The 22500-nt window shown below is 47.7% G+C and overlaps 1 protein-coding gene across 1 annotated transcript in view; it reads left to right on the top strand.

The window, feature by feature from the left end:
• tgfbr3 (transforming growth factor, beta receptor III) overlaps positions 1 to 22500 on the top strand; it is a 106708-nt gene that overhangs the window by 21362 nt on the left and 62846 nt on the right. The window contains exon 3 of the mRNA XM_076278423.1: positions 13220 to 13410. Within this exon, the coding sequence (XP_076134538.1) occupies positions 13220 to 13410 (191 nt within the window). The remainder of the gene's footprint in view (positions 1 to 13219; positions 13411 to 22500) is intronic.

Raw genomic sequence — 22500 nt, 5'->3', positions numbered from 1 at the left:
TTAAATCATATGAATCCTCTGACACAATAAGCAAAGTGCAAAGACAATAAGCAAGGTGATTCAGTGAGTAGGCCGATTGTGTAGGCTAATAAACTGTTGAAGTAGGTCTAATTTTTTTTTTTTTAGCTAGGTGGTCCGTGCGTTTCTTTTTTATTGGTTAAGTGGTCCTTTGTCTGAAAAAGTTTGACAAATACTGCCCTAACGCAATCTGAATTTGAGAATAAGCCTTAAAATGTAAGCCTATATTAAAGCAATACGTCCTCTGGCTATGTTTTTAAATGTACAGGCTCTACCGTTTGAAAGCTATTAAACAACACACATAGCCTATGCTGCATTTCAAATACTGTACGAAACATTTCAAATAGGAAGCGGACGCTTAAAACGTCCATGTTAAACAACGAACAAATGAGTGAGGCGGTTCAAACATGGCCAGGGGATGGATGATGCGATGGATGATGATAAATTGGTAACGTCTGAAGCCTCAGATGTCCGGTCAACTCCACCACCACCAGATAAAAAGCATAAGTGTCGGGCGTATCTGTCGGAATCATGACGTTGGAAGTGGAGTTGCGGGGTTGCGGCCGCTCCAAGACACTGTCATTCTCCGTGTACACTGGACATGCAACTGTTCTGTACCCAAAGCATACAGTAGGCCTATGCTTTCTCTGTTTATGATCTGCAGGGTTAGGGCCTCCTCGACGAGAAGATTGCTGGCACAATTAAACGGTATCATTGAACCGCGGACCGAAAGAAAAAGAAACTAAACATTTCCCAGAATAGGAAATATTTCTTAATTTATTGTTATCAAATAAAGAGGCATAGCCTTAGGGGGTAGTGGTGTGAGCGCTCATTCTTGTGTGTGCGCATCTGTGCAAGTTAAACAGTGGAACCACTGGAGATAACGTGGGTAGCAGCAACAAACAACGTAGCCTTTTTAAAACAATGAACGAAGCAGACTCTTGCTGTCCATGAAAACATACATACTGGCTAGATGTTGTTAGGCATGTTTACGTAAGTTAGGCTAATGAACATGTTGCATTCTATTCAGCCTGATTATTTCCTAGCGGAAACTCCGGTGTGTGTGTGTGTGTTAAAATATTTAAGTATGCAGCTACCTCAGAAAACACACACACACACACACACACACACACACAAACACACGGACACAGGCACACAAAACACACACACACACACACACACACACACACACACACACACACACACACACACACATACACAAATGGACACACACAGACATGCAGACACACCCACTCCCCTCATCCATCCCGTCACTGTCCTAGCTGAAATGATGACCCTGCTCAGTACAGTAAAGGGGTTTTATTTGAGCGGTTTCTCAATACGTCGATTGTCCTTGACCCTGACGACTCACCCAAGAGCTGGATTTATGTGCGCCTCTCGCACCACACCTGCTAACGCACTTGGAGATGGAACAAAGGGCCACTCAGTCTAAGCTCGTCCGTCTCTCTGCGGTACCTCTCCAGCTTCTCCACTGACCCCAGTAATGAGTTAATCTGATCAAAGAGAGGATTTGTTTCTCTCTGACAAATTCATTTTCCAGAATACACTCTTACACTCTGACTTGTGGAGGCTGAAGTACAGGATAATAATTGTCTATCTTAATGGGGTCTGGCAGGACAGAATCGGACTGGATTTCATCTCGCCGCTGGACGGCCTTCAGTGCTGACCAAACATTTTGTGAGCTAAAATATTCTTTGGAACAAAACCGTTCAAAGGGCTTTCCCTGAAGGGCAGTTGGCCTTGGGTTTGTGAAAACGTGTCTGAAGTGTTTGATTGACAGCACCTGGCTGTGTGCCTTGCTTGGCCGCCTGTACTTTCACCACCTTTTCACGCTTTGAAGGGAGTAGTTTACTACTTCCTCCACCCGCCCACCATTTTTCCTCCCTGCCTCCCTTCTCTCCTTTTTCCTGCTTTCTCTCCCTCTCCCACTTCCTTCTCACTCTCTCTTATTGACTCTTCACCCCTGCGCTGTTCTCTCTCTCTCTCTTGTTCTCTCACCCTCTCTCTCTTTTTTTTCTCTGACCTGCTCTTCATTCGCTTTTCTCTTCCTCCCTTCTTCCTTGTTCTTTTTTTTTAATAGGTTCACCCCATCGTCCCTCTCCCAATGAAACTATAATTTACTGGCCGGCAAATCAATCTCCCGCTGTTGCCACGCAAAAGTTTATTTGCTGCATCCTGTACGTATGACTAAGCCGCCTCCCTCCACGGTGAGTGACTTACAGTAGAGTCAGACTCTCCAGTGATTGTGTTGGACCGGAGTGAAAACAGAAAAGAACACATGGGAACAGAGAGAAAGAAAATGGGTCAAGAAAAAAAAAAACTCCAGCATCCAGAATATTGTATTCATTAAAGGACGCCTCATCCGAGGGCTTTCGGTTGGACCCTGGGAAATGTTTGAGAAAGGGGAGAGAGCCAGTGGGTTAGGAGGATTGCTCCAAATCCCTCCGTCCTATATGGAAATATGGGAAAAAAGAGATGTCTTTCCTGTGGGGTTTATGTGGGATTGGGAACGCCGTCCGGCCGGTGAAGCCCTCCAGAGACCCCTGGCCTCTCTCGGTTCCACTCTGCAATCAATTCTGACTTTTGCGTCCTTTACCTTCATTAGAGACGCATTCTTTACCTCTCCCCCCATGTTAAACATCCATAAGCCCAGAAGACCCTGAGGGCTCACCTCTAATCATAGCTGTTTCGAGAGCTGTCCGATTCTATCTTTGGCTAGTTTGAGAATGTTGGGTTTAGAAAGTGAGTAAGGCTTGGCTCACAAGATCTTACTGTTGAAAATGAAAGGACATGTGAAAGTGTGGCGTGTAAGTGTGTATGTTTTACAGAAAGGAAAGAGAGAGAGAGAGCTAGCTACAGAGATTTTTTTTGCTGAATTGTGGCAGAGCTTTTGTTTGTTTCCCTTCGGAAATGGCTTTGTGGGAATATCAGATTTGCTCTGAGCTGGCACAGCCTGTGACATCACTTCCTGAGGCCCAGATATTGGCACGACCCCAGACTTCCTCTTACTGCGTCACGCGGAGCTGGTTCTGTCCCAAGGTATTCTGACAGGGCACATCAGGAGCTATTTGCACAACCTTTAAGTGCCCTTATTTTGACTGCACATGCACATTTCCTCCCCCAACGAACGCCCCTTATCCTCTCTCTAACCACCAGATTTAATTCAATAAAGGTCCCTAATCAACAATCTTTACCCATGCTTCTGAATCAATTACGCCAACAAACACAGCTTTGAGTCGTCATAGACCCCGGCAGCCTTCATGTTATTTTATTGAGCAGATTTAATCTGGGTGTAGGAAGTCATAATTCACCAAAGAGCCATGGCCATAAAAGCAAACTCAGGATTATAGGGCCTGTTGTATGAAATGAGTGTGTTTCTCTCTTACACTCCCTCCTCTGTGTGTGTGTGTGTTTGTATGTGTGGTGTGTGTGTGTGTGTGTGTGTGTGTGTGTGTGTGTGTGTGTGTGTGTGTGTGTATGTGTTGGTTTGGGCAGAGCAGGCCAAGAGCTGGAGGGACAGGGGCAGTTTTGTTGCTTCTGTTGCGAGTGCCAAATGCACACCGAAGCTGCTCACTGCTGATTCTGCTCCCCAGAACTCTGCCTTTGATGTGACTCATAACACAATAGAGTTTGCTCCCTCTTTCCCTCCCTCTCTCGCTCTTTTGCTCTCTCTCTCTACATTTACATTCACACTAATGTCCTTTTAATGTCCAAAGCGACAAAACATATTTTACAAAACTTTTGGTAAGAACAAGGGTTGGTACAGGTGTTAGAAGAGGTACTCTTGGAAGAGGCCATCATTGGCGAAACACAGATGAGAGCCATGAGGCTGCGTTCTTCATATGTGTGACCACAGCGGTCGAGTGGTAGCGTAGACCTTTAAAGGACAAATGGTTTTGAAGTAGGTTAGTTGGAATGGGATTCAACAGGCATGTAGTAGGACACTTATCTTGTGGATCTTATCAGTGTGAAAAGCAGCCTTTGCAGCAGTAATACTGGCTGAGAAGGAGGACAGAAGCGACTGGTAGTCTTCTGAGATCATTGGCTAGTTTGGATTTCAGCCATTTTCTTTCTGCAGCTCTGTGATTGGTTCACAGCGATAGGAGATTTTAACTAAGGGTGAGATTGGTTGGATGGACCAGGTCCTGTGGATAGAGGACGCAGACTATCCAGACCAGAGTTCAGTATGGAGCAGAGTGACTGTGGTATCATTAATGTCTAGAGACAAGAATGGGCTAGGTTGAGGTACAGCGTAGGCAAATACTGAGGAGAAGTGGGTTGCAGATAGGTTTCGTAAGTTGCTCTTGCTTCTTAACTCTCGCTGAGCTTTGATCATTGTGGTACTGTGTGTAGGTATTACGGTTTGTGTGTAGATATTACGGTGTGTGTATAGATGTTACGGTATGTGTGCACATGTGTTTGTTGATAGATGATAGAGTTTTCGTGTGCCATTCAGACAGGGGGCAGACAGGCAGTGCTATCAGCTCCATCTCATTTACCTTGGCATTTTTTCATTAAGTGGTGGCAGACATGAAGGCTCTTTCATTCTGCCTCATCTCTCTCTCTCTCTCTCTCTCTCTGTCTCTGGCAGTCTATGTAAGGTGCTTAATTGGAAATTATATTCATACTGTACCATGCCCTTATTTGATATTCCACTTCTCAGTCTGTGTGTGTGTGTTTGTGTGTGTGTGTGTATGTTTGTGGTGTATGCTTACATGCTATTCGTGTGAATCTGAGCCTTGACTCGTGCTCTGCAGCGACCAAGTGGTTGCGACCAATCAGATTATGCACGTGTGTAGGCGGGTAACAGCAACAGGAGCGTCTGTGTGTGTGTGTTTGTGTGTGTGCGTGTGAGACTAGAGAGTACTAGCAACAGCACCTTATCTTTGCCATGGCAGCATTGTGTGTGAGGAGTGTGTGGTGGCACTCACATCTCCCCGGGGGATTTCTCACACAAGTGCGAGTACTCAGCCGCTCAGTGCAGCGGTGACACACATCGACATGCTCTCCCTCGAGAGGGAGGAAGCGGATGCACAAGCATGCCCCTCTTTTTTCAATCTATCTGTCTCTTTGAAGTCGTTTGTTTCTCGTGTTTTACTGTAAGTCGCTGTAGTTCCTCTCCGACACCTTTGACTGTGGTATGAGTGTGCGGTGTGAATGACCCCTCTAAGTGCTGACTTTTGATTCCCACATGCAAAAACTTCCTCTGACCACACATGCACATAGGAAAACACATGCAGACCTGCTCATTATCTCATTCTATCACTCTTTTGCTCTCAGTTTCACACACACACACACACACACACACACACACACACACACACACACACACACACACACACACACACACACACACACACACACACACAGACTCTTACTTCCTCTCTCCTTCCTTTATAAATACACACATGGCCATTGCACCCATATGAAGACATGGGCACGTTAAATAAATACAGAGCAGGCCTTTTTCATATCATGTCTGTTACCAAGTTTGAACAATTCTCTCGAGAGCATATTTTGGCCATATTTCGCCCCGTGGTGTGTGTGTGTGTGTGTGTGTGTGTGTGTGTGTTGGTGTGTGTGTGTTGATGATATTGTGGTCCGGGGTGTATAGGGTTTGTGTGTAGAGTGGAATGTTGATGTTAAGTCTGTACCATGAGGCCTGCACGCTGTCTGCTCAGAGACAGGTGTGCTCTGTGTCCACCAAAGGCTATGCCCCCCCTCTTTCTCCCCCTCACTCTCTCTCCCCTCTCCCTCTCTTTCTCCCCCTCTCACTCTCTCTCCCCTCTCCCTCTCTTTCTCCCCTCTCACTCTCTCTCCCCTCTCCCTCTCTTTTTCTCCCCCTCTCACTCTCTCTCAGTCCCCCACTCTCTCTCTCCATCTCTTCATCTCACTGGCTTGCCCATCTTCGGCCTCTCTTTGCTGGCGTAGTGTCTTTTCCTCCCTTCTCTTTTTGTCTATTTTTCTCTGTCTTTTCATCCATATCCAGCTCCACCTCTCTCTCTCTCTCACCCCTGTCTGCCTCTTCCTCTTCTCTCCACCCATCCCCTATCCCCATCCTTCAGGCAGTACCGCATCTCTATCATTTCCTCTCCATCCATCCCTCCTTTCTTCAGTCTCTCTTTCCCTCTCTGTCCCTCCGTCGGTTCAGACTAAGACAGGAAGTAGGTGATTCTGTGGGAGCCGTCTCTGGCCTGGCATGGGATTTGCCCGTGCCGTCGCGGCATCCTGCGGCACCGGAGTCAGTCTGGCACGTAATAAACATTTAATAAATGTTTAATAAACATTCGCATGGCTGCGCCCCTGGTTTGTTCCCCACGTCTCCCCACTCGGGCCCTAGGAGAGTATCATGTCTAACGGCTGTGCGGACACTCCACCCTCTCTGCCAATCAGCCTTGTTTGTGTTTGTGGAAAGGGAGCGTGGAACTTAGCCATGCATATTTCGTATTTGCATGTTTAAACCATTTCCAGCAAACAAACAAAAACAAGCAAGCAAAAGAAACGCCTGCCAGCTTTCCAGAACTCGCTGAGATGGAAACTGTCAATAGCGTGGATTTGTCAAACAGTGATTAGTTTTTCCACTGGCGTTCCACTTCGCAGGTAGAGCTGTCTGTGTCTGCTGGAAAGCTGAAAGTTCCCGTCCAGTATTGAACATTGGACAGAGTGAGAGAGAGAGAGAGAGAGAGAGAGAGAGAGAGAGAGAGAGAGAGAGAGAGAGAGAGAGAGAGAGAGAGAGAGAGAGAGAGAGAGAGAGAGAGAGAGAGTGGACACACTGAAACACACGGAGAGAGAGAGAGAGAGAGAGAGAGAGAGAGAGAGAGAGAGAGAGTGGACACACTGAAACACATGGAGATAGATAGAGAGAGAGAGAGAGAGAGAGAGGAAGAGAGGGGGAGAACGAGAGAGGGAGAGTGAGAGTGACAGAGTGATGAAGAAGATGGATGAGGTGTGTGGAGCAGATGCAGACAGACCCAGGAGAGCCCGGTGCATTGTGGAGCCCCAGCCTGTTGGCCAGGCCTCTGTGAACAACAGGCCCCTCACAGAGCTCTGGGTCTGGACTGCAGAGGGTCCTGCAGCTGCTGGACTGAACAGGTCTGTGCTCCAGACTAAAGAGAGAAGGCAGATAGAGAGAACAGGGATGGACAGAGGGAGACAGAGAAAGAAGGAAATATTGGAGGATATTGGGGTGAATTTGGTGGGGCGGTGAGGGGGGTTGGGGGTGAGAACAGAATGTGTGAAAGAGAAAGATGGTGAGAAGAGAAATTGAAATGAAAAGGGAGAGCAATCTTTCGGAGCAGTATAGGATGCCGTTCCCTCTCTCTCTCTATCTCTATCTCTATCTCCCTATCTATCTTTCCCTTTCTCCACTCTCCTCCCTCACTCTCTCTCCTCCGAGACACTACAGACATTATTTAATGGCCTTTGCAGATGTGCAGTAGGGAGAAACATTCCATTTGTTTCACTAGCTAGTAAAAATTGAAAAAGAAAAAAGCTCAAATGAAATACATTTATCCAGTCCGCCTCACCAGCACATGGGCCGTGTCTAATAACAAGCAATTATTCGCCTTGAAGGATTCATTTAGCGCGCAGTGGGCTCCTTAGGAAACCGGCGACAGGAATGCCTTTCATTTATGACCTTGTCAGAAGTCGTGTGGGACTTCATCTATCCCGCATAATATTTTGATAGATCGCTCTCCTAACCCATTTTTTTGCAGTCTTTCAGTACGGCGTCATGTTTGATTAAGTCACATGCTTTCTTTTTTGGCTGGGGGTTAACAAAAATGCTCTTTTTTTTGTTTTGTTTTCTGTTGACGAGTCACCGTGGCGTCCACTGTTGTCTCTGTCAACAGCTTGAACAGCAAGCTGGTTTTTTTTGTATGCGTCAGGCTGGATCCTATACAACGATACCCAGTGTTTCAAAAACATTTCTCTATCCACCATGGGAACGCATTCTTTGTTTATTGCCCTCAATTCCAAATACATTTTTTTCCAGTGGTTTAAGGATTATAAAACAAATGCTCGGCTTCCTTCGATTATTGTCCAGATCTTCTGTATTCTCTTCCTCCCCCTTTCCTCATTGGACTTTATGGTCAATGGACCCTCACTTTTTTCCAACTGTTTTAAATAGAAAGAAACAACACTTGCTGCCCGATCGACACTGTAATCTTTTGGCAGACATCCAGACTCCCTCCCCCTCCCTTCTTTCTTGTGGTTGTTATTCCACTATTTGTGGTGCTGGGGGAAAAAGTGAGTTTGAGTAGTCTCAGATACAGGGTGAGGGAGAGAGAGAAAGAGAGAGGCGTGATGACCACTGCCTGGACAAGACCCTGTCCCTAAGGGAGGAAGGGGAGGAGGTAGTAAATGTGTTTGTGTGTGTGGCTAGTGGTGGTGGTGTCCATTCACAGATGCGTCACAACAAGGTTTTGCCATTAAGCCCACTGCCCCCCCCAACACACACACACCATCAACACTCTGTCACTTCTTAATATCTTTTCAAAATGGTCACCTCCCTCAGCATAAAGCACTTCAAAGAGGAACATCTGTACTGGGCTCCCTGGTGGGCCAAGATAGAGGTGTGTGTGTGGGGACGCTTGAGTTTACAGTGACAGATCAACCCACTCACAGGAGACAGGGCACTGAACAACACCACTCTTCCCATGACACACACACACACACAAAACACATACACACACACACACACACACACACACACACACACGCACAATAAACCCCCCCCCCCCCCCCACACACACACATTCAGCCCAAACAACCTGGCAGACAGCAGAAAAGGGTAAAAACAGACACTGAGAGTAGCGCTGCAGTGAAGAGTTGCTGTCATTGGCGCAGACGGAGCTGTGCTTCTGCTGAGACTCAAGCTGTCAGGATGATCACACAAAACACACAAAACACACGAAACACACGCAGAGCAGCGACAAGCAGGATCAAATCATGACTGCGTCTGTCCTCACCACACTCATCATCCTCAAATATATTTATTTTTTATATACAGTACATATAAATATAGAGAGTAATATATATATATATATTTTACACAGCACAAAGCACAAAGAGACAGAGAGAGAGAGGGGGAGACAAAGAGACAGTAGGAAAGATAAAGTGGTTTAACACTCATTTATTCAACCAGTTGTTCACACTTTCACATCGATGCACCATTAAAACACATGGCCTACACCATTCAACTTCCTGGAGAGAGCAACGCTGTGAAAGAGGACAAAGATGATGAATGAGTGAATAAGTGAAAGAGAAAGGGAAGAGTGAGAGACAGAGTGAAAGAGTGACTGGGATGGAGAGAGAGAGAGACAGAGAGAGGGGGTAGGAAGAAAGACATTGCTGTCATTGTCAAGGAAAACAGTGCTCAGCTCCACCATTTGTCCTCATCCTTTTCTCCTCCTCCTCCTCCTCCTCCTCTCCTCCTCCTCCTGCTCTCTGGTTTAATGCTTTCCAAATGTTGCTGTGATGGCTATCGCGGGCCTGTTGCATGTTTACGGCGGCACGTTTGAAATGCGATCGATCGGGGGCCGGCGTGGGGGGGACTGCAGGGCTGCAGAGCAGCGCCTCTGAGACCTGACCTGCAGGAACGCTTGGCAGCAGAGCTCTCCCTGGAGCCCCCCGCCACCTAATGGAAAAGGCCTGTCGTGCACGCCTCGCTGCAAAGCCTCTGGGCCTCTCTCTCTCTTTCTTTCTCTCTGTCTCTCTCTCTCTCTGTCTCGCTCTCACTCTCTCTCACTCTGTCTCTATCTCTCTTTCTCTGTGTCTTTCTCTCTCTCTTTCTCTCTCTGTCTCTCTCTCTTTCTTCCTTTCTCACTCTCACTGTTGGGGTTAGGTGACCTTTCTGTTTCTCTCCCTCCTTGCTCTGTCCTTTTACATCTCTCTTTCCCTGGAGCACTCCCTTTTCTCTCAATTCAATTCACTTTAATTTAATTTAGTTTAATTCATATCAGTTTATGCTGGATTTACCATAAGTGGTCACACACAACATTGCCAAAGCGTGAAATGACTTTGTAATAACAATGATGAAAAAGAAAGAATTCTCACATTGCTTTCTTTTTCTGCTTGTCCATCCACACACAAACAGCTTCCATCCAACCATCCCTCTTTCACCCTCTTTTCTTTTTCCATTTTGCTCATTCTCTTTTTAACCACATCCTCTATATATTTCTATAAGTATCATTGAGGTGGACATGCTACCCATGTAAAACTGCTGACATTATAGACAAAACTGCCCACATAATACCCGAAAAGTTCCGCTCTCATGGACACTTGACAGAGTCCCAGGGTCCAGTGGAGATTCTGGCCTTGGGCCTCCCGTGCTGAGGGGGCATGAAACCCCATGCTGACCTTGGGCTCTGTGGTGCAGTTTACATGTAAAGCAAACACAAGCACAATGCAGGGAGTGGCAGTGTTTACCTGAGATAGCAGTGATTTGGCCGAGTGTTTGAGAAGCATGGCAGTGCCACAGATAAGCCTCCGAGAGGAAGTCCAGGGGAGAGCTACTGGTTGATCGTGACAGTGGCTTCAAAGCAATGTGTGTTTGTGTGTGTGTGTGTGTGTGTGTGTGTGTGTGTGTGTATGTGTGTGTGTGTGGGAGAGAAAGAGTGAGTGTGTGTTGGGGGGCGACAGTAGGGCCTGTGCAAAGCATTATCACTCAGCTCTGACCTCTGGTTTAACTTTGCACAGCGCTCCAGCACTGCTTGTGTGTACGGTAGCCTAGACAGCTGTTGATTTCAGGCAGAGAGAGACAGATAGAGGGAGAGAGGCAGACAGAGAGAAAGAGAGAGAGAGAGAGAGAGAGAGAGAGAGAGAGAGAGAGAGAGAGAGATAGGGAGGGAGGAAAACTCATTTGGTGTGAGCGGCAGACTCTTTGCTTGGACCTTAATGTGCTTTTTCAGTCCAGCAGACAAAACACAGACTGAGCTGTCCGTCTGTCCCGCCTCATGCTGCTCTCCAGCCCTCTGCTCTGTTGGGGGTGGGTGGGGCGGGGGGGGGGGGGACCCCGCTGGGTGGGTAAAGAGCCCGAGCTGCCACTGTCCCCTCAACGTGGCTGGACTCCAGCAGGAGAGAGGGATGTTAGAAGAAAACAGTGAGGGAGAAGAAGAGAGGGAGACGGGGGGGGGAGTGAGTGAGAGTAGGAGGTGGAGGTGAAGAACAGTTCAGGAGAGAGACGGGAGGTGAACTGAAACGCAATGAGGGAAGAAGGATTGAGGATGAAGAGAAGAACACAGCCAGCTGAAGAGAGGAACAGAGAAGAACAGTAAGGGTGTGTGTGTTTGGGAGAGAACATTTAAAGAGAAAAGAGTATGTGTGAGGTAAGTGAAAGCCAAAGAGAGTATGGATATATGCCTTTCAGTGTGTGTGTGTGTGTGTGTGTGTGTGTGTGTGTGTGTGTGTGTGTGTGTGTGTGTGTGTGCGCCTGCGTGTGCGCATGCATACTCTTTTCCTCCTGAGTGTGGCCCATGTCCCCGAGGCAGAAACTGGATCCTCGGCCTGAGACTCAGTAGCTGCCGCAGAGGAGTCGCTCTGATTGACAGCCGTGCTGCTCGTTACAGCCGAGGTGTGGGAGGGTTAGTCACAGTTCAGCAGCACAGCAACCCCAGCAACACCATGCCATCTCTGACATCATGTTAAAATAACAACATCATCAGGAAGCTGCGCAACATAGCCTTCAGCTGTTTAAAATGTGTCACCCATGATTCTAATCCTTTTGACTTTTTGTCAAATGCACCTAATTGCTCTTTATGCCCCTCACACTGGTCTGTGTAGTAAAAATGTAAAGTATTTGAACTTTTGTTTTGAAGCATGGCCTCAGGTTCTCATGAAAGTTGGTACGTTTTGAGGAGAATCACACTAGATCTTCACAGAGGCGAGTGTATGGTGTCTCCTCAGTATCGCTCCACTGATCTCACTAATTGTTGCTCATGTGCAGGGCGGCCATTTGTCTTAGCAACTTAGTGGAAGAGGCCAACAAAGCTGCCCATGTAAGGAGGGAGATGTAGGGGAGGTGAGGCTGGAAGATATCCCTTTGGACAGATAGGCTCAACCCTTGGTGACATATTGTAGTTAATAGTGTGTTTGAATGTGCGTGTGTGTGTGTGTTGAATTAGCCTTGCACTGGTGGCCTCAAGGTGTGAATTTTATTTATAAGGTGTGAATTTTATTTATTTCGTTCTTATTTAGACTTGCTAGTAGTTTTCACTTCCATAAATCTAGCACCTTATCAATTAATTAGAGGGGAGTTGCAGCATGAGTGAAAGCCGCCTCCGTGTTTGTGTAAGCATGGTGTTGTTTCTAGGGCTATTATCTTATCCGTGTCCTCCCGATAACTGTGGGGAGTGCTTTTAGCCTGGGGCTCTTGGGTTTTTTGCTTGCTGGAAGATGACTTCACAGGGCTCTGCTGTGAATAGCTGCCCGATTTTATGCCTGTGTAAAATTCCTGCGATAAGGGTTTTGGCGAGCCGACATACCGGGTTTACCGCAGCTCAACCTCTGGTTGCTGGGAAAGATACACTCTGATTCTCAGAGTTGAGAGTGAGGGCATCTCCCCACTGTTGCAGTCTGTGGTCAGGAAGGCCGATGAGTTCCCTTTTCGAGTTCTGAGTGTTCACAGCTCAGTTCTCATTTGGTTCCTCTCCTTTACACATTTGATAATGTAACCAAAGATCCTTGAGTACTCCGCTTTAACCCTCTCTAATGTAACCAAGGGACCTACACTATATACAACACATATTGACGGCTAGTGTTTGCTACAGGAACATCTGCAAACACTTGAAAATAGAGTTATGTTTTGTATCAAAGATTGTAGAAGATGTGAAGTTTTTGTTTAACTTTTTGGTAGTCACATTGAAGTAAAACTTTAGAAAAGATAAAATGATAAAAGAAGAAATGTTCTGATGAAATACTCTGCTGAACTGGTGTTTTTTTCCTATTAAAAGGTTCAAAGGTCTTAGCACTGACGTGAAAGCTGTCTTCATGGCTGATCTGTGTTGATCTTTTTTGTAATGTGATGATTGTAGTAATTGCATGAGATTTTCAAGCAAAAATTCTAATGTTACATGAACCATTTTAGAGTTAGATTCCCTTGTCCATCCCAGATGAAAAGTTTTGACCCTCTCTTCTGCAGCTGATGTCTCACTCTGTCCCCCCTTATCTCCCCTGGCCACAGGTCCTCTGTCGCGGAGCCCATGTGAGCTGCTCCCGGTGGGCTCGGGGCACCCGGTGCAGGCCCAGCTGAAGAGCTTCACAGCGCTGTCCGGCTGTGCCAGCCGGGGCACCACCGCCCTGCCCCAGGAGGTCCACGTCATCAACCTGAGGAGTAGTGGAGGCTCCGACACACCTGGGGAAAAGCCCGCCGAGGTTAGCAATGGCCACTCACCTGTGCTGTACCAGAACAGCCCATACTGCAAATGACCAAACATTCAGTATGAATACAGAGTTCAACACATAACATTTAGACATTTAGACTCCTGCAGAGGAGTTCATGCATCATGCGGTCCACTATGAAATGTAGCATGCACATTGTAGAGCTCCCAAAGAGATAGCACAACACAGACATAACATGACATATATGATTCAGTTAGCGCCCCTTATCCTGGTCCACACACTTGAAGTAACAGTGAATGTTGCACTAATACACCTATAGGCTATAGCACACAGCCAGCAAGCTTGCGCCGTGCTTGAACCTGCACACAATGTCTGGATCAGTTTCATGGCTCGTGTCTTGCTGCCTTCAAGAGAGAAAGCATCAGTCCACAAAAAAAATCCCCTCGACTCTCCCCAAAAAAAACTTCATGACCTCCAGCCCTGGCTTCCTAAAATGAGTCGGTTAATAAGCCACTCCGCTCCGCTCCCCACTCTGACGGCCCTGGAGCTGATGTTTATCGCGCCTGTGGCACACTGCCATCTTAGGTGGGAGGCTCAGCGGGGGTGTGCGCTCGACAGCAGCGCTGAGATAATTGATTCTGTAATTGCTGGAAGGCCTCTCAGGCCCGGGCCTCCAACTCAGTTCTGCTGACTCGGGTGTTTTCAGTGTTTTCCTTTTTTTTTTTTACGGGGTTCCTCCCGGAGAGCGGCGTAATTTTCTTGTTTAGTTTATCATCTTTCAGCAAGTCTGGAGCTCAGGAGAGGTCCCCACTGAAACTCAACGCAGAGACACAGGCACATATGTGTAATGCACACACACGCACACGCACACACACGCACACACACACACACACACACACACACACACACACACACACACACACACACACACACACACACACACATACACACACACACACACACACACACACAGACACATACACACAGACACATACACACATGCACACATTGTCATATACATGTACAGATGCGTAAATCTGGACGCACAAGTGTAAATATATGCATTGTATATACATACTTTGACAGAAACTCACACAGACACAGTCCACTAACTCATTATGTGTGCATGCATACTTTCAGACACACTCACTCACGCCAGCATGCAAAAGCTGTCCAAACCTGACCCCCTCTCGCTTTCAATATTTAGAGGTCCTGAGTTGTATTACCCAGAGGCAAAGCAGACAGAATGGAGCGAAAAAAGGTAAGAGAAAGAGAAAAAAAAAGAAAAAAAAATTTCAAAAAGAAAACAAAGCCTGTCGATCAAATTTTCATGCCAAGTTCAGCCCAAGAATAACAACAGTGGGGCCCCCGAAGCCAAGGGGGGCCATGGTGTAGCGAGAGTAAAGGGAAAAGAATGAAGAGACAGTTTGGAAAAGAAAGAAAAAACAGAGGGACATTGGACAGACACATGCTGGATAAATGGGGGCAATTGTTCGGGACTATCAGCCACGCGTATCAAGGAGACTGGTGTTCTCATTGTGGTACATGGATGTCAGACATTAGATTAAGTGCCACTCAAACAGACAATCTGTCCCCCTGGACTGAAGAAGACAATGAAGGCTTATTTCTGCTCTCTTGGGCCCAAAGCGTGCTTTCTGCATCAGGAGATGCGGTGTTGGCAGATTCAGGGCTCGCACTGCTGCCTCACGCCACACTCCAGAGCTCCCCCATCACCTCCCTTTACTGTTCCAGCGTCAGCCTGGCTATAAGTCCCAGTGGACGCATCTTATTTTTATTATCTGCCTGCTGCTGCCCTCCATTGTGCTGCTGGCCCATTCCAAAATGGCCACCATTCCTTCCACCGGGGGCCAGCGACAGGAAGCAGAAGAAAGGGCAAGGCAGCGGAGGATTGTAAACATCCGCGGACGATCAGATTGTTGTTGAGGGGCCGCGCACCGTGAGACAAAAAGCGGAGGGGCAGAATGTTATCTGCTGGCCGATTCCGGGCGGTAAACAAGCCGCTGCTATCCCTCCCTACCCCCTCTTTCCCCACTTCTTGCGTCCACCCAACCCTTACCCCCCCACCCTCAGATCCGAAATGCAAAACAAAAGGGAAGAAAGATAAAGAGAGAAGAAAGACTGTCATCAGATTCTTTTGTGTCTGCTTGTTATCATGACAGGGGGAGCAGCAGAGATACGCAGACATCTGCAAACAAAGATTAAAATATTTAATAAATACTAAGCCCAGGGACAGAAGAGAGGAGAAGCCACACAATGGTTATCCACGATCCTGTGATTATTTTATTATTCCCTGCTTTCAATAATCAGCACGTCAAACAATAAATCCTGCTGCTGATTGCCAGCTGGGAACTCTGCTCACTTGGCAGGATTCTTAGTCTCTCCCCTCCCTCCACTTAGGGTTCACTCAATAGGAGGTTTCTGTGTCTGGGCTGTTGGGTGGACATGTGTTGGGATTAGATGCGATGCCCCCCCCCCCCCCCTCCCCTCCCCCTCTGGGGGTCTGACACACAGGGCTGGAGAGTGGAGGGGAGATCCCCTAGTTTAAGAGTCTTGAGCCGTGAATCATGAGCTGGCCCATCGCAGTGGCTCACAGTTACGCCTCGTCAGGGTTTTGTCGTGTCCCTGGGATAGTCTGTCATAAAGAGCCTGGCAACCTGGGTGAGAGTGTGAGAAACATCATGCCCGGGCCTGCCGCGCTAAATCGCTCAACCCTTAACTCTATTGCCCGCGGTAAAAACAGAGCAGCCGGCCGTGCCAAAATGTAATTTACTTTTATTCTGTTGGCAAGGCGGATACGTCGGTGTTTGTTTTGCTGTAACACAAACTGTGGTTGGGTTTCTTGTATTTCAGTGTTGAGTGTTGATGGATGGCAACAAATTTCTACTTTCTTTAATGGTTCAAGAATCAAACACGTCAATACATCACGTCTGCAGAACTTGTTGTTTTCATGCGGAATTACTTGACCTCTATTTTGCCCCAAACAAAATTGGGCAATTATTCAGAGTATCAGCCGAGCCTTATTAAGTAAGTGCTGGAATAACAGTCTGCCAGGTCATCGGTGAGTGGCAGTGGGCTAGAGGGACCTGTCCCCCAGACCTTGGACGTCAAACATTGATGGGGTTCTGGTGTCCTATTGCTGTCCCACTCTCCCATGAAGCTGAAAGAGCTTTTGTGTGGACAGACGTGTGGATGATTGGGACATGACTAAGCTGTCAAGCACTCAGATGCCGTGGGGCTCACTGTTGGAGGAGCGAGCAGCAGTCAGGCAGTTTCTTTGTGAGGAAGAAGGGAAAAAAAATGGCAGGGAGGGGGAAAAAAGAATGAGGGAGAAATGCAGAAAAGAAAGAAAGATTTATTGTATGTATTCCCAGGCCGTTGTCACGTTACGCTGACACACGCTTGCACAAGGCCTCACCTGTCATTACGTAAATTGGAATCATGTGTTTTGTGTGTGTGTGTGTGTGTGTGTGAGTGTGTGTGTGTGTGTGTGTGTGTGTGTGTGTGTGTGTGGGCTTATGTGTGTAGGTGTGTGGGTGTGTGTTTGTGTGTGTGTGTGTGTGTGTGTGTGTGCATGTGTGTGCACATTTCATTTCCCGTTATTGTATTCAATCAAAGTATCACTTAGGGAAAGCCAGTTGGGATGAGAGAGGAGTGTGGCGGTGTGTATTGCATCGACTCAAATGATATGCCTAAGTGAGATGGAGGCTCCCACAAAGTACCCAAAATGAGGCGAGTTTTGTCTACAGACAGGCAGACAGATAAGATTGTCCCCCTAACCGCATTCCAAGCCCCAGGTATTTGTGTGACGTTGAAATATTCCTACACAATAATTTGTGTGTCTGCGATTGGGAAGAGAGATTGGGAAAAGGGGTGGAGAGAGAAGGAACAAGAAAGCGGGAAGGCTCATCTCAGTTTGACGTCAGTGCACAGTAGAGAGATGGGATTCAGAATCTTCCCAGATCTGTACGCTGAGACTCCAGTGAATGCCCCTTGCCAAACTACTCACAGAGCATTTCCCTTAAGTGAGGGAACCAGACTCACAGTGTCCAAATTTCAGCACCAAACTCTTTGCTATCTCTGCTGAGACACAGAGAATGCAAGATTGGGTGTTACCTTCTCAAATAATGACAGCAATTACCGCCAGTCCATTCAGCTTGGGAGGCAATGAAAACACACACACACACCGTTTCCAATAAGGCCCCGAAGGATTGCCGTCATCTCCTGACATGACTTATGGGTGGGTGGGTCAATCCATTTCTGCTGGCGTGGGGCTGAACTGGGGCTTACCATTGTGAAATTCTCCAGAGTAGCGCAGTTTCTGTTATTTTGGTTTTTTTTATCACCCCGTGTCCAGCTTTTCTCCTTTCTCATCGTCTGTCACGTCTGTGGTGGGAAAACGGTTGCGTGGCGCAATCAGGAAGTATTGAAGTACAGTATGTGTGTGCAAGTTGACAGGGAGGGGAGATACCTCCTGCCTCTAATGACCTGATCTGACATGTCCAGCAAGGATGGGCTGGGTGACCCTGTCCACGTGGTGTCTCTGGAGGCCGCTGAAGTATCTGAGAGCATGTGGCCATCCCTCTCAAGACGTCGTTCCGACTCTCTTCCTATTGCTCATGATTGTACAGTACTGTACAATGCAGATGTACATTCACCCCCCCCACCCCCCCACCACCACCACCACCACCACCACCCTCCACCCCTGCCGTCTCTTTACCTTGGCTGGTTTCCAGACGTTCTCCGCTCCTCTCCGCCTCACTGTTTGCTCAGTACATGTAGACTCTGCTGGTAAGGCTTGGACGCTTTAATGAAGAAGACGGGGATTAAGAGACAAAATGGAACAGAACATTCTGCATTGCCACCCCCCCCCCCCATCCCCTCCTCTTTCTGCCTCCCTTAGACCCCATGCACCTCAACACTCCCTCCATCTTAGTTCGTGAAAACATGGTGCAGATATCGCCAAGATCTCTGATATCTGATCTCTCACTCTGTCTCTCAACCACATCCACCCCACCCAACCCACCACTATACACAAGCACACAAAAACACACGCACACACGCACGCACACACACACACACACACACACACACACACACACACACACACACACACACACACACACACACACTCACACACAGAGAGACCAACTGACAAAAGGCAATGATTACAACAGTCTGTGTTGTCTGCCTGACTGTTCTTTGACAGGAGAAGAGAACAGACATACATCTTATTTCCCTCATCCAGCATTTGCACACACACACGCACACACACACACACACACACACACACACACACACACACACACACACACACACACACACACACACACACACAAACATACACACAGACACATACAGTACATGCTGAATTGAGGAGGTAGCCTTGCGGAAGGTCGGCGGTGGGGGTTATGAGGAGAAGGCCACGTTCCGTCCCAGGCCAAGTGTCTGACGTCAGTAGCCCGGGAGGAGATAAGCTCAGCAAGGACGCAACCCTGACTCCGACCACCTACCACCTACCTGAGGCCTGCAGGCCCAGATGCTCTACTCCAGTCCTGTCTGCATGTCTGTCTAGAGGTCCACAGTCTGTTCTCCCATCTGTTGGCTGTGTGCTTTCTCTCTGCTTTTGCCAGACCACGGAGTTGTTGACTGTTGTTATTCTGCTCTTGTTACTTGAACTTTATTTTCCACTTCCGTCTAGTACAATATAACCTGATAGGTTTTAATAAACATTTTATTTATTAGCACTTATGAAAATAGTAACATACATATATTTACTTTATATTTATTTTGTGTATTTTTATTTACTGCTTACGTGCAGTTTATTAGTTTTCACTTTTTTTCTTATCTGTGCGACTGTCTGTCTCTCTCTCCCTCCGTGTCCTTCTGCTGAGGGTTAGGGTTACTGAGCCTGTCGCCCACTCTCTCTGGATGAGTTTGTGTATTTGTGAGGAAGGGGGCATCCAGGGGCCCAGACTCACTGGGGTTTCATGTGTCCAAGCAGGCGTTGACCTTCAGCGACAGATGGAGCAGATCCCCCCCTCTAAGACATAAACAATCCCAGCAACCCTGATCGTGACGCCCCCCTACCAGCTTCACAAGCACAATGCTCCAAAGTCTCGGCACATGGAGGCGGCTATAGGGTTACATCTCTACCGCATCAACAGCTTGCTCTGTAATCTTCCCCGCACACGCACTGACAAGGAGACAAACTGTCGGCAGAACTTGAAGTGAGGGGGAAAAGAAATGCTGTGGGTGTCACGGCAACCAATTTCCGAAGTCACGACAACCGATTCCCAAAGTCACGGTAACTGATACGAAGTGCTGGCAGCTAATCATCGTCTTTATTTGCCAGTGCTGAGTGACGGTGCGTTATTCATGCATTGCATACATTATCTGCGACCACTTAGCCAAATATTTACTCGGCCGATTCAGCCTAGCACGCCACGGAGTGGCCCCCGGAGCGGGGACTCCTACCTCTCTCAAGGTCCTGCCTTTTAAAGTTAATTTAATGCATGACTTGCGGCAGCCCCCGATACTTCATTTAAACCGTGACTCACATATTTTCTGCTGCAGATCATGTGTTTGCTTATGTTAGGGAAATATATGGAGGCCTCGCAGCTTCATCAGATAGGAAAGGGGTCTCAGAGCAGGTTCACGTCCTGGAGTCGTGCAGCGAGCAGGCCGTGAGTTAGTGCTTGGCCTGTCCTTCAGGTTGCATGACACACTGCAGGGTCGAAAAAGGGAATTAACATATTTCATTGTTATTCTCTTTCATTGCGTTCACACATTTCACTTATGCGCATCTGCGGAGGGGGCGTATGTCACTGTGCTCTTTCAACTTTTGCTCTTACGTGTGTATGTTTATGTGTGCGTGTGTGTGTGTGTGTGTGTGTGTGTGTGCGTGTGTGTGTGTGTGCGTGTGTGTTCTATGGCTTGTTGTCCAGAGGGTAGGAGGGCACAGCTGCGCCGCTTCATCTCCGTCCCAGACAAGTTCCTCTCATTTGGTTCTTGAACAAACCTGGCTAAGTTCAGGGTACAGGAGGACAGCAGTGTCGAAGACGAGGGAGGGAGGTGGGGGGCATGAAGAGGAAGCACTGTCCTGGCCCACAGAACAGTCCGCTTGTTTTGGTGTTTAGCGAAGGGCTGACAGCGGCACAAGCTGGGGTCTGTGGTCAGTGCTGGGTCGGCTCAAGCGCTCTCTGTTGACGAGCGGGGCTCAGGGGGAATGTGTTTTTTTCTTCATTCCTCTTCTTTTTTCCCCCAGACCTTGCGATGTACTCTGTCCGCAGAGTCAGTTTACAGACCATACCCATGACCCCCTCCCCTCCTTTTCCCTTCAAGAGCAGAATTCCAACCGCAACCTCAAACACAACGTCCACTCAGTTCCTAGTCACCTTGGTGCAGAGTATCAGCTTGCCTGATCTCACCACAACGTTGTACATGTAATAGAACTGTTTAGAATTTATGTTGCTTTCAAAAAGGAACTGAGGAATTGTTTTGCATTGCTGTGACATTTCTGATAGTGAGTAACAGCAAGGCTACTCTAACTTTGAGAAGAGCAGTGTAGAATTCCACTGCAAGGCAGTATAGAATTCCTATCTTCGTATTCCTCCACATGTTTTGGATCAAGGTCGACTATATCATTTTTGCCCATGGCTTCTGCAGTCGCTGGGTCTGCAGGCACAACCCACAATGCTCAGCCCCCCTCTCTGTTTTGTTGGTAAAACAGGATGTTATAAAATGGCAGCTCCTTTGTTATTCGTTCATATTCCTGAGGTAATTACCCAACACAGGGACATGCCTCTCATTGCTGTGACATCAGGGACATGTTTATTGCAGAGAGGACAGGAAACAGGAAGTCAAACAGGACATTCAGGGCCTTGGCAACATCAACTAGGCATTTTTTGGAGGGGATAGGCCCTGATCTTGTGGATGCTCTGCATTACTCCTTTAAAGAGTTTGTCGGAAAACAAGTGTTATTTAAGGATGTGATGAAGACAATGGAGTTATCCCATATTAGGTGTCAGATCACATTGCCATTGAATTTGCACTGAAGAACAAACAAACAGATATGGTCACATGCTCAAGATGAAGTTCAGAAGTTCACCATTGCAAGTGCATGATCGCATTTGCTCTCTTACTCACACACACACACACACACACACACACACACACACACACATACACACACACAATCACAGGCACAAAATCACACCTGCCTCTCCAGCCACCCACATATGCACAAACACGCACACACACACAATCACAGGCACAAAATCACACCTGCCTCTCCAGCCACCCACATGTGCACACACACACACACACACACACACACACACACACACACACACACACACACACACACAGTATACTGTATACTATATACTGTAGTCACACCTCTTCAGTGCAAGCAGCTGCAGGGTATCAGGCCTGCTCCACATCCGCACTAAACTAACATCCCCGTGTGAAACCCCAGAGAGCAGTGGCAGACCCCTGCAGGACCCCCCTCTAACCCACCCCACCCCCCACCCCCACTCCATGCCTCCCTGCCCCAGTCCCACTCTCTCCAGCCCTGCCTTCCTGCTGCATTGGGCTGAGTGGGCACTGTGTTAAAGAGAGAGCAAAGGGAGAGAGTGAGTGAGAAGAGGAAGAAAGAGAGAGAGAGAGTGAGAAGAGGAAGAAAGAGAGAGAGAGAGAGAGAGTGAGAAGAGGAAGAAAGAGCGAGAGAGAAAAATAAACAGAGAGAAAGAGAGAGTGAGAGAGCGAGAGAAAGAGAGATAAATGCACAGCTGCACATACATACAAACACACACATAGACGCCCACACACACACACACACACACACACCTCCTGCTCCCCGTGGCTGCTGGCCGCTAGCCAATCTCCATGGCTAAATTGGGTAATTAAGTGAAAGGCAACACCTTTGGCCCTGACGGCACACATGGGCCCGGCCGGTGTGCGGCTCCCTTGGCTGCGACGCCGTGGTCACTCACGCTGATGAATCAGAGACCAGCCGGCACTGCGCGCTGGAAACGAGGCACCGGTGTGGACATTTTCTACATGAGCAGACAGTGACAGGGTGGCAGATTATGTGGCTAATTG

The sequence above is a fragment of the Alosa pseudoharengus genome, unplaced genomic scaffold, assembly GCF_046254945.1.
Source record: "Alosa pseudoharengus isolate Yale_2024_CS ecotype anadromous, Long Island Sound unplaced genomic scaffold, YU_APseudo_1.1 YU_APseudo_1.1_scf_11, whole genome shotgun sequence".
NCBI classification, from domain to species: domain Eukaryota; kingdom Metazoa; phylum Chordata; class Actinopteri; order Clupeiformes; family Clupeidae; genus Alosa; species Alosa pseudoharengus.
Note: the sequence above shows the minus strand (reverse complement) of the source record. Positions and strands in the feature narration are given on the sequence as shown.